The 12,603-nt window shown below is 67.4% G+C and overlaps 2 protein-coding genes across 2 annotated transcripts; both read right to left on the bottom strand.

Annotated features, from left to right (window-relative positions):
* Window positions 1–403: 403 nt before the first annotated feature.
* Window positions 404–2,004, bottom strand: LOC311429592 (uncharacterized protein; the record flags this gene model as incomplete). Its single annotated transcript, XM_084540683.1, has 2 exons — window positions 1,968–2,004; window positions 404–1,542 (listed from the first exon to the last, which is right to left on the bottom strand). A coding segment is annotated over exon 2 (908 nt), but the record flags the coding sequence as incomplete, so codon positions are not given.
* Window positions 2,005–2,351: 347 nt separating this feature from the next.
* On the bottom strand, window positions 2,352–7,137 carry YJU2B (YJU2 splicing factor homolog B). Its single transcript, XM_084540682.1, has 10 exons — window positions 7,071–7,137; window positions 6,545–6,620; window positions 6,020–6,073; window positions 5,821–5,903; window positions 5,644–5,699; window positions 4,923–4,983; window positions 4,637–4,779; window positions 3,123–3,295; window positions 2,932–3,031; window positions 2,352–2,853 (listed from the first exon to the last, which is right to left on the bottom strand). Exons 2-10 carry the CDS (start codon window positions 6,545–6,547, stop codon window positions 2,486–2,488), a joined length of 1,041 nt encoding a protein of 346 aa, XP_084396808.1. The 5' UTR covers window positions 6,548–6,620; window positions 7,071–7,137; the 3' UTR covers window positions 2,352–2,485.
* Window positions 7,138–12,603: the final 5,466 nt, after the last annotated feature.

The following is a 12,603-nucleotide window of genomic DNA, read 5'->3' as shown; positions in this document are numbered from 1 at the left end:
CCCCCCCATTGCCCCCCCCCCCTCAAGCCCCCCCATAGCACCCCCCCAACCCCCCCCCCCCCACCCCCACCTCACCCCCCATTGCCTCCCCATCACCCCCTCCTCACCCCCTATCCCCCCCAACACCCCCTTCCTCACCCCCAAAACCCCCTCCTCACCCCCCCATTGCCCCCCCACTCACCCCCCCATTGACCCCCCACACCCCCCCAACCCCCTCCTCACCCCCCCATTGCCCCCCCATCACCCCCTCACCCCTCCATCACCCCCCCTCACCCTCTCCTCACCCCCCCAACCCCCTCCTCACCCCCCCATCACCTCCCCACCCCCCCCTCACCCCCACCCCATTATTCCCCCCACCCCCCCACCCCCCCCCCACCACCCCCCACACCCCCTTATCACCCACCTCTCCCTCAGCTGCGCCTCCCCGGGGGGGGTCTCTCCTTCAACCACCCCCTCACCGCTTCCCGCAGCCTCCGGGCCTCCCTCTGCATGTTGCTCCCCGTGGGCCGCGCTCCCTCCAGCCGCCGCAGCCGCTGGTCCACCAAGGCCTCCAGCTCCTCCGCCGACCCCCCCGGGCCAAATCCGGGCCCCCCCCGGCCCACAGCTCCACCGCCAGCGCCAGGCAGCCCACCAGGGCGATGGCCGGAGCCCCCGCACCTCCATGGAGGCGATGGCCGCCGCGCCCTCCACGTCCCGCACGGCCTCGTAGCGCACCTCGGCCGGCAGCAGCCGCTGGTCCAGCACCCGCAGCGAGCCGCGGCGGTACCGCAGCGCCGACAGGGCCCCCGCGGGCAGGCACGAGGCCCACGAGGCCTCAGCGGGGTCACCGGCGGCGGCGGTGCCGCTGGCGTTCGTGTCGCTGCTGCTGGTGTTCGTGTCGCTGGTACTGGTGGGCGTACTGGCACCGGTACTGGTACTGCTGCCACTGGTGGGCATACTGGCACCGGTACTGGTACTGCTGCTACTGGTAGTTGTACTGCTGCCACTGGTGGCCATACTACCACTGGTACTCATACCACTGCTACTGGTGGCCATACTGCCACTGGTACTGGTACTGCTGCCACTGGTGGCCATACTACCACTGGTACTTGTACCACTGCTACTGGTGGCCATATTGCCACCGGTACTCATACCACTGCCACCGGTACTCATACCACCGCTACCGGTGTCCATACTGCCACCGGTACTGGTACTGCTGCCACTGGTGGCCATACTGCCACCAGTACTCATACCACTGCCACTGGTATTCGTACCGCTGCTACTGGTGGTCATATTGCCACCAGTATTCACACTGCTGCCACTGGTGGCCATACTGCCACTGGTATTCGTACCGTTGCTACTGGTGGCCAATACTACCACCAGTACTGGTACTGCTGCTACTGGTATTCATACCGCTGCTACTGGTGGTCATCTTGCCACCAGTATTTGTACTGCTGCCACTGGTGTCCATACTGCCACTGGTATTCACACTGGTATTCAGACTGGTGTCGCCGGTGTCTGTGCTGGTCCCCGTACGGCTGTTACTGGTGTCCGCGCTGCCACCTGTGTGTGTACCACCAGTACTCGTGGTCGTGCTGCTACTGGTACCAGTACTGCCACTACTGGTGCTTGTCCTGCTACCAGTGCCTGTACTGGTCCCCGTACTGCTGCTACTGGTGTCCACGCCGCCACCAGTGTGAGCACTGGTCCCCGTCCCACTGCTCCCAGTGTCCCACTGCTTCCGGTCCCACTGCTACTGGTGTCCCCACTGCTCCCAGTGCCGCTGCTACTGGTGTTCCCACCACCACCAGGCCCACACCACCGCCACCAGTATCCCCACTGCTCCCAGTGCCTGTCCCAGTGCCCGTCCCACTGCTCCCCAGTGCCCGTCCCACCGCCCCCAAGCCCCGTCCCACCTCTCCCAGTGCCCGTCCCAGTGCCCGTCCCACTGCTCCCAGTGCTCGTCCCACCGCTCCCAGTGCCCGTACCACTGCTCCCAGTGCCGCCACCAGTGCCGGAAGCCCAGCACCGGAGCTTCCGGCCCCCTCCCCCCCCCCCAGCCATAACCCAGCCCCCCCCCCCCATCACCATGCGCAGGAGGCCGGGGGTTCACTCACTCGGCTTTTAATGTCTGGGGGGGGGCTGCACGGGGTTGGGTTTGATGGGGGCGGGGCTCCCAGGACCAGCCGGGAGGGATGGGACCCCCCCAAACCCCCCCGGAGGACCAGGACCCCCCCCCGGATCTGCTGGAAGGGCTGGGACCCCCCCGGACCCACTGGGAGGGCTGGGACCCCCCCCCAGGAGAACCAGGACCCCCCCAGACCCACCAGGAGAGCCATAATACCCCCCCCAGGATGGGCAGGACCCCCCCCGGATCCACCAGGAGGGCTGGGACCCCCCCAGGAGGACCAGACCCCCCCCCAAGGAGAGCCAGGACCCCCCTGGACCTGCCAGGAGGGCCAAGACCCCCCCCCAAAGACCCCCCCCCCCCCCCAAAGACCCCCCCTCAGACACTCTCAGCCTCAGAGCTCGAGCCTGAGTAATCAGCAACGAGGGAGGGGGGGGGCTCCTGGGCAGGGGGGGGCTCCTGGGCCGGGGGGGGCTGGGTGGGGGTCTCCTGGGCAATAGGGGGGGCCCCTTTGGCCGCGGGGGGGGCCCCCGAAGCCCCCTCCCCACCGCGGCGCCGGACGATGCCCAGCACAGCAGGGCTGGGCCCGGGGCTCGGCTGGGGGGGGTCAGCAGCAGGGGGCCCCCCCCGGGACCCCCCCCGGCTCCGGGGGTCCCCGGGGGGGGCAGCAGCGGCGGCGGGGGGGGGGGCGAACCAGGAGCGGGCGCAGATTTGGGTCCGTTTCATGCGCTGCTTCTCCTCGTAGGCTGCGGGGGGGGACACGGGGACATCAGGGGGGGGGTCCCAGCCCCTCTGCCCCCCCCCCAGGACCCCCCCCCACGTACAATGGGGGCTGTGCAGCTTGAGCAGCGCCGCCAGACGCCGGTCGGCTTCGTCCTGGCCTTCAGCCTCCTCCTCCTCCTCGCGCTGCGCCGCCTTCTCCTCCTGCAGGGGGGGGGGGAGGACGGGAGCTCACAGGGGGGGTCAGAGAGGTGCTGGGGGGGGGGTTGGTGTTTTTTTGGGGGGGGTCCCGTACCCGGAAGCGGCGCCGCAGCATGCTGTTGAGGCCGAAGTCGTCCCTCCAGGCGCTCTGAGCCTCCTGCAGCGAGGCCAGCGAGGGCACCGCGCGCTGCAGCGCCGCTCGGTCGGCAGCGCCGTGCTCCAGGCGGAACATCGCGTCCGAGGACAGCAGGGACTGCTGCTCGGGGGCTGGGGGGGCGCGGGGGGGGCATTAGGGGACATTAGGGACGTTAGGGGACAGGGGGGGACATTAGGGAACAGGAGGGACAAGAGGGGATGGGACAGGGATGGAGGGGACAGGAGGGATGGGGACAGGAGGGCTCCAGCCAGTATGTGGTGTCTGAGGACAGCAGGGACTGCTGCTCGGGGGCTGGGGGGGCGCGGGGGGGCGTGAGGGGACATTAGGGGACATAGGGGACAGGAGGGACAAGAGGGGATGGGACAGGGATGGAGGGGACGGGAGGGGATGGAGGGGACAGGAGGGATGGGGACAGGAGGGCTCCAGGCGGAACATCGCGTCCGAGGACATCAGGGACTGCTGCTCGGGGGCTGGGGGGGACGGGGGGGGCATTAGGGGATGGAGGGGACATAAAGGGACATTGGGGACAGGAGGGACAAGAGGGGATGGGACAGGGATGGAGGGGACAGGAGGGGATGGAGGGGACAGGAGGGATGGGGACAGGAGGGCTCCAGGTGGAACATTGTGTCCGAGGACAGCAGGGACTGCTGCTCGGGGGCTGGGGGGGCACGGGGGGGCGTGAGGGGACATTAAGGGACATTAGGGGACATTGGGGACAGGAGGGACAAGAGGGGATGGGACAGGGATGGAGGGGACAGGAGGGATGGGGACAGGAGGGCTCCAGGCGGTACATGGTGTCTGAGGACAGCAGGGACTGCTGCTCGGGGGCTGGGGGGGCACGGGGGGGGCATTAGGGGACATAGGGGACATAAAGGGACATAAGGGACATGAGGGGATAGGGATGGAAGGGACAGGAGGGGATGGAAGGGATGGAGGGGACAGGAGGGCTCCAGCCAGTACATGGTGTCTGAGGACAGCAGGGACTGCTGTTTGGGGGCTGGGGGGGGCACGGGGGGGGCATTAGGGGACATTAAGGGACATTAGGGGACATTGGGGACAGGAGGGACAAGAGGGGATGGGACAGGGATGGAGGGGACAGGAGGGGATGGAGGGGACAGGAGGGCTCCAGGTGGAACATTGTGTCTGAGGACAGCAAGGACTGCTGCTTGGGGGCTGGGGGGGACAGGGGGGGCGTGAGGGGACATTAGGGGACAGGAGGGGACAGGGGGGGACATTAGGGGACAGGAGGGATGGGGACAGAGATAGAGAGAGACAGGAGGGGGGTGGAGGGGACAAGAATGGAGGGGATGGGACGGGGATGGAGGGGACAGGAGGGGACGGGATGGGGACAGAGGGGGTGGGACAGGGATGGAGGGGACAGGAGGGGACAGGAGGGGACAGAACAGGGCTGGAGGGGTCAGAGGGGGGGTTTTGGGGGGGGGGTGTCCCACCGGTGGGCAGCAGCTGGCCGTTGTCCCCGGGGTCCCAGCGCTCCTCCTTGCGCCGGGCGCCGCTGACGATGGCGTAGTCGCAGGCGGCGGGGTCGGTCTGCAGCTCGATGGGGTGGGCGCACAGGTGGCAGCGCATCCGGAACCTGGGACCCCCCCCCAAAAAAAAACGGGTCACCCTCGGGTCACCACGGGTCACCCCCGGGTCAGCAGGGGTCGCCCCCGGGTCAGCAGGGGTCACCGGGGGTCACCGGGGGTCGCCAGGGGTCACTGGGGGTCCCGTCCCCACCTGTAGATGGGGGTGCTGTAGTAGGCGCCCACCTTCTTCTTCTCCGCGTTGTAGCGCACGCCTGGGGGGAGAGGGGCACTGGGGGGCACTGGGAGGGGACTGGGGGGGCACTGGGGGCACTGGGGACATTGGGAGGGCTACAGGGGGGTCATGGGGGACATAGGGGGGACACCAGGAGGACACAGGGGGTGTCAGGGGTCATGGGGGGGATGCAGGGGACACTGGGGGGGCACTGGGGGGGCACTGGGGGGGCACTGGGGACACTGGGGGGGCACTGGGAGTGTTGGGGACACTGGGGGGGGACGTAGGGGACACTGGGGACACTGTGGGGGGGACACAGGGGGGACACAGGGGGTGTTGGGGGTCATGGAGGGGACGCAGGGGACACTGGGGGGGGACACTGGGGGTGTTGGGGACACTGGGAGGGCACTGGGAGTGTTGGGGACACTGGGGGGGGACGCAGGGGACACTGGGGATATTGGGGGGGGCACTGGGGACACTGGGGGGACTACAGGGGGGTCATGGGGGACATAGGGGGGACACCGGGGGTGTTGGGGACATTGGGGGGGGATGCAGGGGACAAGGGGGAGTCATGGGGGGACGTGGGGGGACATTGGGGGTGTCGGGGACATGGGGGGGGACACGGGGGGGCTGTGGGGGACAGAGGGACATTTGGGGGGACATTGGGGACGCGGGGGGGGTCACGGGGGGGCCACCTCACCCATCCCGATGTGGTTCTGGCAGCCGTCGCACCAGACGTTGTAGGGCATCTCAAACCTGGGGGGGGGGGGACAGGGGGGCAAAATGTGACCCCAGCAGGGCCCGGAGGGGGGGGCAGAGACCCCCCCCCATCCCCCAAACACCCAAAAACCCCAAAAATAACCCCAAAAATCCTCACCTGATGACCAGGATGCCCTGGGCCAGCTTGCGGGCGCGCTCGCGGAGGGGGTGGGTGCCGTGGTACTTGTTGAGGGAGCCATGCTGGGGGGGGGGGACACGGAGGAGGGGGGGGGTTAGGGGGGTCAGGGGGGGTCGTGGGGGGGCTGCAGCCCCCCCCCAGCCCCCCCAAATCCTCCCCGCCCCCCCCCAAAACTCACCTTGGCCGGGTCGAAGTCGGGGGGGTAGTACTTGTTGGTGCCCTTGCGCTCGCCCTGTTGGGGGGGGGGTCAGAAAAAAAAAGGGGGGGGGGCAAGGGGGGGGGGCCCTGAGGGGCTGGGGGGGGGCTTGGGGGGTCCCCAAGGGTTTGGGGGGGGAGCCCAAGGGGTCTCGGGGGGGTCCTGAGGGATTTGGGGGTCTCAGGGGGAGGCTGGGGGGGGGCCCAAGGGTTCAAGGGGTTGGGGGGGTCCCCGAGGGGCTGGGGGGGGCTTGGGGGGTCCCAGGGGGTCCCTGAGGTTTCCAGGGGGGTCCTGGGGGGGGTTCTGAGGGTCCTGGGGGGGGCCCAAGGGCTTGAGGGGGGCGTTGAGGTGTCCCCAAGGGTCTGGGGGGGGCCTGGGGGGGTCCCAGAGGTCCCAGGGGGTCCCAGGGGGGTCCCCAAAGGTCCGGGGAGGGTCCCGGGGGTCCCAGGGGGGGTCCCGCAGGTCCCCGAGGGTCCCAAGGGGGGGTCCCGGCCCCCCCCCACTCACCATGGTGCTGGTCTCCGAAGCCCCTGGGACGGGGGGAGCTGGGGGGGGCGGGCGGCTGCTGGAAACCAGTAAGGAGCTGGGGAGAGACCAGTAAGGGACTGGGAGAACTGGTAAGGGGTGGGGGGAACCAGTAAGAGCTGGGGGAGACCAGTAAGGGGCTGGGGAGAAACCAGTAAGGGACTGGGAGAACTGGCAAGGGGCTGAGAGAGACCAGTAAGGGGCCAGGGGGCAAACCAGTAAGGGACTGGGACAACTGGTAAGGAACTGGGGGCACACCAGTAAGGGACTGGGGCAGGAGCCCTCCCAGTCTGAGGCTCCTGGCCACCAGTATGCACTGGGAGCCCCCCAGTATGGGGCTGGCAGCCACCAGTATGCACTGGGAGCAAACCAGTTTGGACTGGGAGCCTCCCAGTATGGGACTGGCGGCCACCAGTACGGCCGGGGCGCCCCCCAGTACAAACTGGGAGCCTCCCAGTTCCCCCCCCCCCCTTACTGGTCCCGGCCCCTCCCCCCCCGCCCCACCGACCTCTTCCTGCTCCGCTCCTCTGGCCCCGCCTCTTCCGCTACGTCACCGGGCGACCAGTGACGTCACGGCTCCCGCAAACGGTGCGGGGCCTTCCCTGCTTCCGGCACCGCCCCCCGCCGCAGCGGTCACCCGCGGCTGCCCGTGGCAACGGTTGCCATGGCAACGGGGCGCCATGGCAACGGGCCCCCACGGCCGGCCCTGGCAACGGGCCGCAGCCGGGCGCAGCGGCGGCGCTGCTTTACGGCCGCCCGTAGCAACGGGCACCTTGGCGACGGGCACCATGGCAACGGGGCCCCATGGCAACGGGGCCCACCACCAGCAGGCCCCAGGGCCACCAGTAGGCCCCAGTACCACCAGTAGGACCCAGTGCCACCAGTAGGACCCAGTGCCACCAGCAGGCCCCCCAGTGGCACAGGGGGGACACCGGGACAGGGCTGTCCTGGCCTCGCGGCCCTCAGGTATGGGCTGGGGTTTTGGGGGAAGAGTGTCAAAAAATGGGCAAAATGGGAATTGGGGGGGGGAGAGACCCCAGTGCGGGGCCAGGCCCACGGAAAGTTCGTCAGCAACGGGGTCACAGCCCCGGGAATGAGGTCACAGCCCGCTAATGACGTCACCCCCCCATAATGAGGTCACAGCCCGCTAATGAGGTCACACCTCCAGTAATGACGTCACACCTCCAGTAACGAGGCCACACCTCTTTTAATGATGTCACACCGCCATTAATTAGGCCATAACTCTGTTAATGACATCACACCTCCAGTAATGACATCACACCCCAGTAATCCCGTCCCCATCCCCGTCCCCAAATTTGGGGACAAGATAGGGACAGGGACAGGGACCCCAAATTTGGGGTCCCCAGGCCCAAGTATGATGGGGGGGGGTCCCTGTCCCCATCCTGTCCCCAAATTTGGGGTCCCCTTGTCCAGGTGTGACCGGGGTGTCCCCGTCCCCAAATTTGGGGTCCCCAGGCCCAGGTAGGACCAGGGGTGTCCCCGTCCCCAGCCCCATCCCAGTCCCCAAATTTGGGGTCCCCAGACCCAATTGTGATGGGGGGGTCCCTGCCCCGGGGGGGTCCCTGCCATTTCCCCCCATAACCCCCCCATTCCCCCCATAATCCCCCCATATTCCCCCCATAACCCCCCCATTTCCCCCATTTCCCCATAACCCCCCATAACCCCCCCATATTCCCCCCGTAACCCCCCCAAACCCCCCCAGGACCCCCCAGACCCCCCCAGACCCCCCCAAACCCCCCAAACCCCCCCTGTCCCCCCCCGGCCCCCCCAGCCCCACACCAGCTGGCGGCACCGCATGAGGCCCGGCTGCCGGGGGCACGCCGCCAGCCCCAATCCCAACCCTGCCCCACAGCGTGTGGGGCTGAGACCCCCCCGGACCCCCCCCCCACGACCCCCAGCCCTCCCCTGGGGGCATCTGGGGGCTGGGGGGGGGTTGTTTTTTTTTTTGGGGGGGGGGTCCCCAATTTTGGGGGGGGTGTTGGGGCTGGCACGGGGCCGCGGCTGCTCCGGCGGGCGGCCAGGAGGGTGCTGGGGGGGCGGGGGCGGGAGGGGAAATGTGGGGCTGGGGGGTGTGGGGCTGGGGACACACATTTAGGGCCATGCACACGTATGTGGGGCTGTGCACACACATGTAGGACGATGCACGCACATTTAGGGCCATGCACGCCTATTTAGGGCCGTGCACGCTCATATGGGACCATGCACACCCATGTGGGGCCACGCACACACATATAGGGCCATGCACACACATATAGGGCCGTGCACACACATATAGGGCCGTGCACACACATATAGGGCCGTGCATGCACATTTGGGGCCGTGCACACCCATTTGGTGCCATGCACACCCATATGGGGCTGTGCACTCCTGTTTGGGGCCATGCACACCTATTTAGGGCTATGCACACTCATATGGGGCCATGCACGCACATATGGGGCCATGCACACACCCATGGGGCCATGCACACACATTTGGGGCCGTGCACACCCTTGTGGGGCCACGCACACTCATATGGGGCCATGCACACATATTTGGGACCATGCACAAGTGTTTGGGACCATGCACACCGATATGGGGCTGTGCACACATATCTGGGGCCATGCACACCCATTTAGGGCCATGCACACTCATATGGGGCCATGCACGCACCCATGGGGCCATGCACACACATTTGGGGCCATGCACAAGTGTTTGGGACCACGCACACTCATATAGGGCCGTGCACACATTTGGGGCCATGTACACCTATTTAGGGCTATGCACACACATTTAGGCTCATATGGGGCCATGTACATGCATATGGGGCCATGCACGCACATTTGGGGCCGTGCACACCCATGGGGCCACGCACACACATATGGGGCTGTGCACACTCATATGGGGCCATGCACACCTATTTAGGGCCATGCACAATCATATGGGGCCGTGCACACCCTTGTGGGGCCACGCACACTCATATGGGGCCACGCACACACATTTGGGGCCATGCACACCCATTTAGGGCCGTGCACACTCATTTGGGGCCGTGCACAATCATTTGGGGCCGTGCACAATCATATGGGGCCGTGCTGCCTCGTGCCAGCCCCCCATGCACCCCCCCCACCCCCACCGGGTATTTTGGGGTCCCCAGTGCTGGGAGGGGGCACCCGACCCCCCCCCCTTCCCCCCCCTAATGGGGACACCCCCCCCTTGTCCCCCCCCATCCCCACTGCAGCTCGGCCGCATCCCGCAGCGCCCGGGGCTTTTCTGGGGCAAAAAAGCGCGGAATTGGTAAAAGCGGCGCGGGGGGGGCCCGGCTGCCCCCAGCCCCGCGGCGGTTGCGGGACAAAAGGGTCCGGACAAAGGGGCTGACGTCAGGGGGGGGGCAGGGGGGGGGCCGCCACCCGCTTATGGGGTCGCGGGGGGGGGCTGCGGGGCTGCCACCGGCACGGCTCCTACCAGGGCCCCTGTCCCCAAATGTCCCCGACCCCAAATCCCGGCCCCAAATCCCGCACCCCAAAACCCCCCAATTTCAAATTCCCCAGCCCCAAATCCCCCCGACCCCAAATCCCCCGACCCCAAATTCCCCCGACCCCAAATCCTGTCCCCAAATCCTGCACCCCAAATCCCCCGACCCCAAATCCCAGCCCCAAATCCTGCACCCCAAAATCCCCTGACCCCAAATCCCCAGCCCCAAATTCCCCAACCCCAAATCCCTCCCGACCCCAAATCCCAGCCCCAAATCCCCCCAATTCCAAATTCCCCAGCCCCAAATCCTGTCCCAAAATCCCCTGTCCCCAAATTCTGCACCCCAAATCCCCCCGACCACAAATTCCCCGTCCCCAAATTTCCCAACCCCAAATCCTGCCCCTCAGATCCCCCCAATTCCAAATTCCCCTTCCCTAAATCCCCCCGACCCCAAATCCTGCACCCCAAAACATCCCCAGCCCCAAATCCCGGCCCCAAATCCCCCCAATTCCAAATTCCCCGTCCCCAAATCCCCCCGTCCCCAAATTCTGCACCCCAAATCCCCCAACCCCAAATCCCCCAACCCCAAATCCCCTTGATCCCAAATCCCAGAGGGGAACATTTTGGGGACGTTTGGGGGACATTTAGGGGACGCTTTGGGGCTGTTTTGGGGCCATTTGGGGGATATTTTTTGGGGGGGGGCGTTTTGGGGACATTTGGGGGAACATTTTGGGGCACATTTAGGGGGACATTTTGGGGCTGTTTCGGGGACGTTTGGAGGTCATTTGGGGGGACGATTGGGGGACATTTTGGAGCACCATTTTGGGGACATTTGGGGGACATTTTGGGGCACCATTTTGGGGACATTTTGGGGCTGTTTCGGGGACATTTTGGGGCTGTTTCGGGGACATTTGGGGGACGTTTTGGGGCACCATTTTGGGGACATTTTGGGGCCGTTTTGGTTCATTTTGGGGCCGTTTTGGGGCCGTTTCGGGGCCGGGAACCCTGGGAGCTGTGCGTGTGCCCAGTCGTGCCCAGCCTCGCACGCTCTTGTGCACACCCTCGCCCCCCCCGGGGCACACGGGGCCGTGCACACTTGTGCCCGTCGTGCCCCGGGCGCCCTTGCACGCTCACCCCGTGGCTTTGCACACCTGGGGGGGGCCCTTGCACGCCCCCTGCCCCTGCTCGTGCACCCCCCGCACCCCCCGCACCCCCCGCACCCTTGCACACTCACCCCGTGCATTTGCACCACTGCCCCCATGTGCACGAGGCCCCTTGCACACTTGCACCATTTACACCATTTACACCATTTACACCATTATCCTGCCCCCCCCCATTTACACGTGGCCCCTTGCACACTTACACCATTTACACCATCCTCCTGCCCCCCCCCCCCCATTTACACGTGGTCCTGCACCCCCCTTGCACCATTTACACCAGGGTTTTGCACACCCCTGCCCCCCCCACCCCATTTGCACGTGGCCCCGTGCACACTTGCACCATTTACACCATTTTCCTGCCCCCCCCCCCCCCTTTACACCCCTGCCCCTGCCCCCCCTGCCTGGATCTGTGCCTTGGGACCCCCTCGGCCCCTCCTGGTCCCCCCAGACCCCCAAGACCCCCCCCGGACCCCCTGGAACCCCCCCGGACCCCCCCAGACCCCCATGGACCCCCCCAAACCCCTCGGACCCCCCACGGACCCCCTGGAATCCCCCCCGAACCCCCCCAGCACACCCTGGACCCCCCCAGACCCCCTGCAACCCCCCCCCGGACCCCCCCAGCCCCCCCCCCGGACCCCCCTGGACCCCCCCAGACCCCCCCAGACCCCTTGAACCCCCCCCAGACCCCCCATGGACCCCCTCAGACCCCTCACACCCCCCTGCCCCCCCCCCAGCCCCCCTGAACCCCCCCAGACACCCCCAGACCCCGTGGACCCCCCCCATCCCCCCCACCCTGGGGTCCCGATCCCGGCCGTGCCCCCCCGGCTGGCAGCGAATCGGTGCGGAATCGGTAAAATCGGTGAATGGGTGAATCAGACCTTCCTCCCCACCCCCCCCCCCCCTCGCCTTCCTCCTCCTCCTCCTCCTCCCCCTCCCCTCCCCCTCCCCTCCCCCCCCCCTCCCCCCCCCCCTCCCTCCCCAGCTTATTTTAGCCGTAACCCCGCGAGGAGGAGGAGGAGGAGGAGGAGGAGGAGGAGGAGGAAGAGCAGGGAGCGCAGCCCCCATCCTCATCCTCATCATCCCCATCCTCATCCTCACCTTCATCCCCCCCTTCACCCCCAATGGGGGGGTGGCGGCCGAGCCCCCCGACCCCCAATTTTGCTCCCCCGGCCCCCCGCCGGGCTTGGCTGCGCCCCACGCCGAGATGATGATGCGGGGCTGAGGCCGAAGGCTCCGCCACCAGTCCCACCAGTAGCACCAGTAGCACCAGTAGCAGCGCTGGGCGCAGCGGCGGACGGGGCCAGCGGCGGAGCGGCACCGGTGGCCACCAGCGGCTGCAACTGGGAGAGAACTGGGCCGGCACTGGGAGAGAACTGGGCCAGCACTGGGAGGAACTGGGCCAGCACTGGGTGG

The sequence above is a fragment of the Aythya ferina genome (genome assembly GCF_964211825.1).
Source record: "Aythya ferina genome assembly, contig: HAP1_SCAFFOLD_1406, whole genome shotgun sequence".
Lineage (NCBI taxonomy): Eukaryota > Metazoa > Chordata > Aves > Anseriformes > Anatidae > Aythya > Aythya ferina.
This window is presented reverse-complemented; position numbering and strand designations above follow the sequence as displayed.

What these genes read in the sequence shown, in the direction of transcription:
- YJU2B (XM_084540682.1), bottom strand. An exon ending in CCGACTTCGACCCGGCCAAG is followed by an intron (nt 5,904 to 6,019) that starts GTGAGTTTTGGG and finishes CCCCCCCCCCAG; the next exon opens with CATGGCTCCCTCAACAAGTA. An exon ending in TGCTGCGGCGCCGCTTCCGG is followed by an intron (nt 3,032 to 3,122) that starts GTACGGGACCCC and finishes CCCCCCCTGCAG; the next exon opens with GAGGAGAAGGCGGCGCAGCG.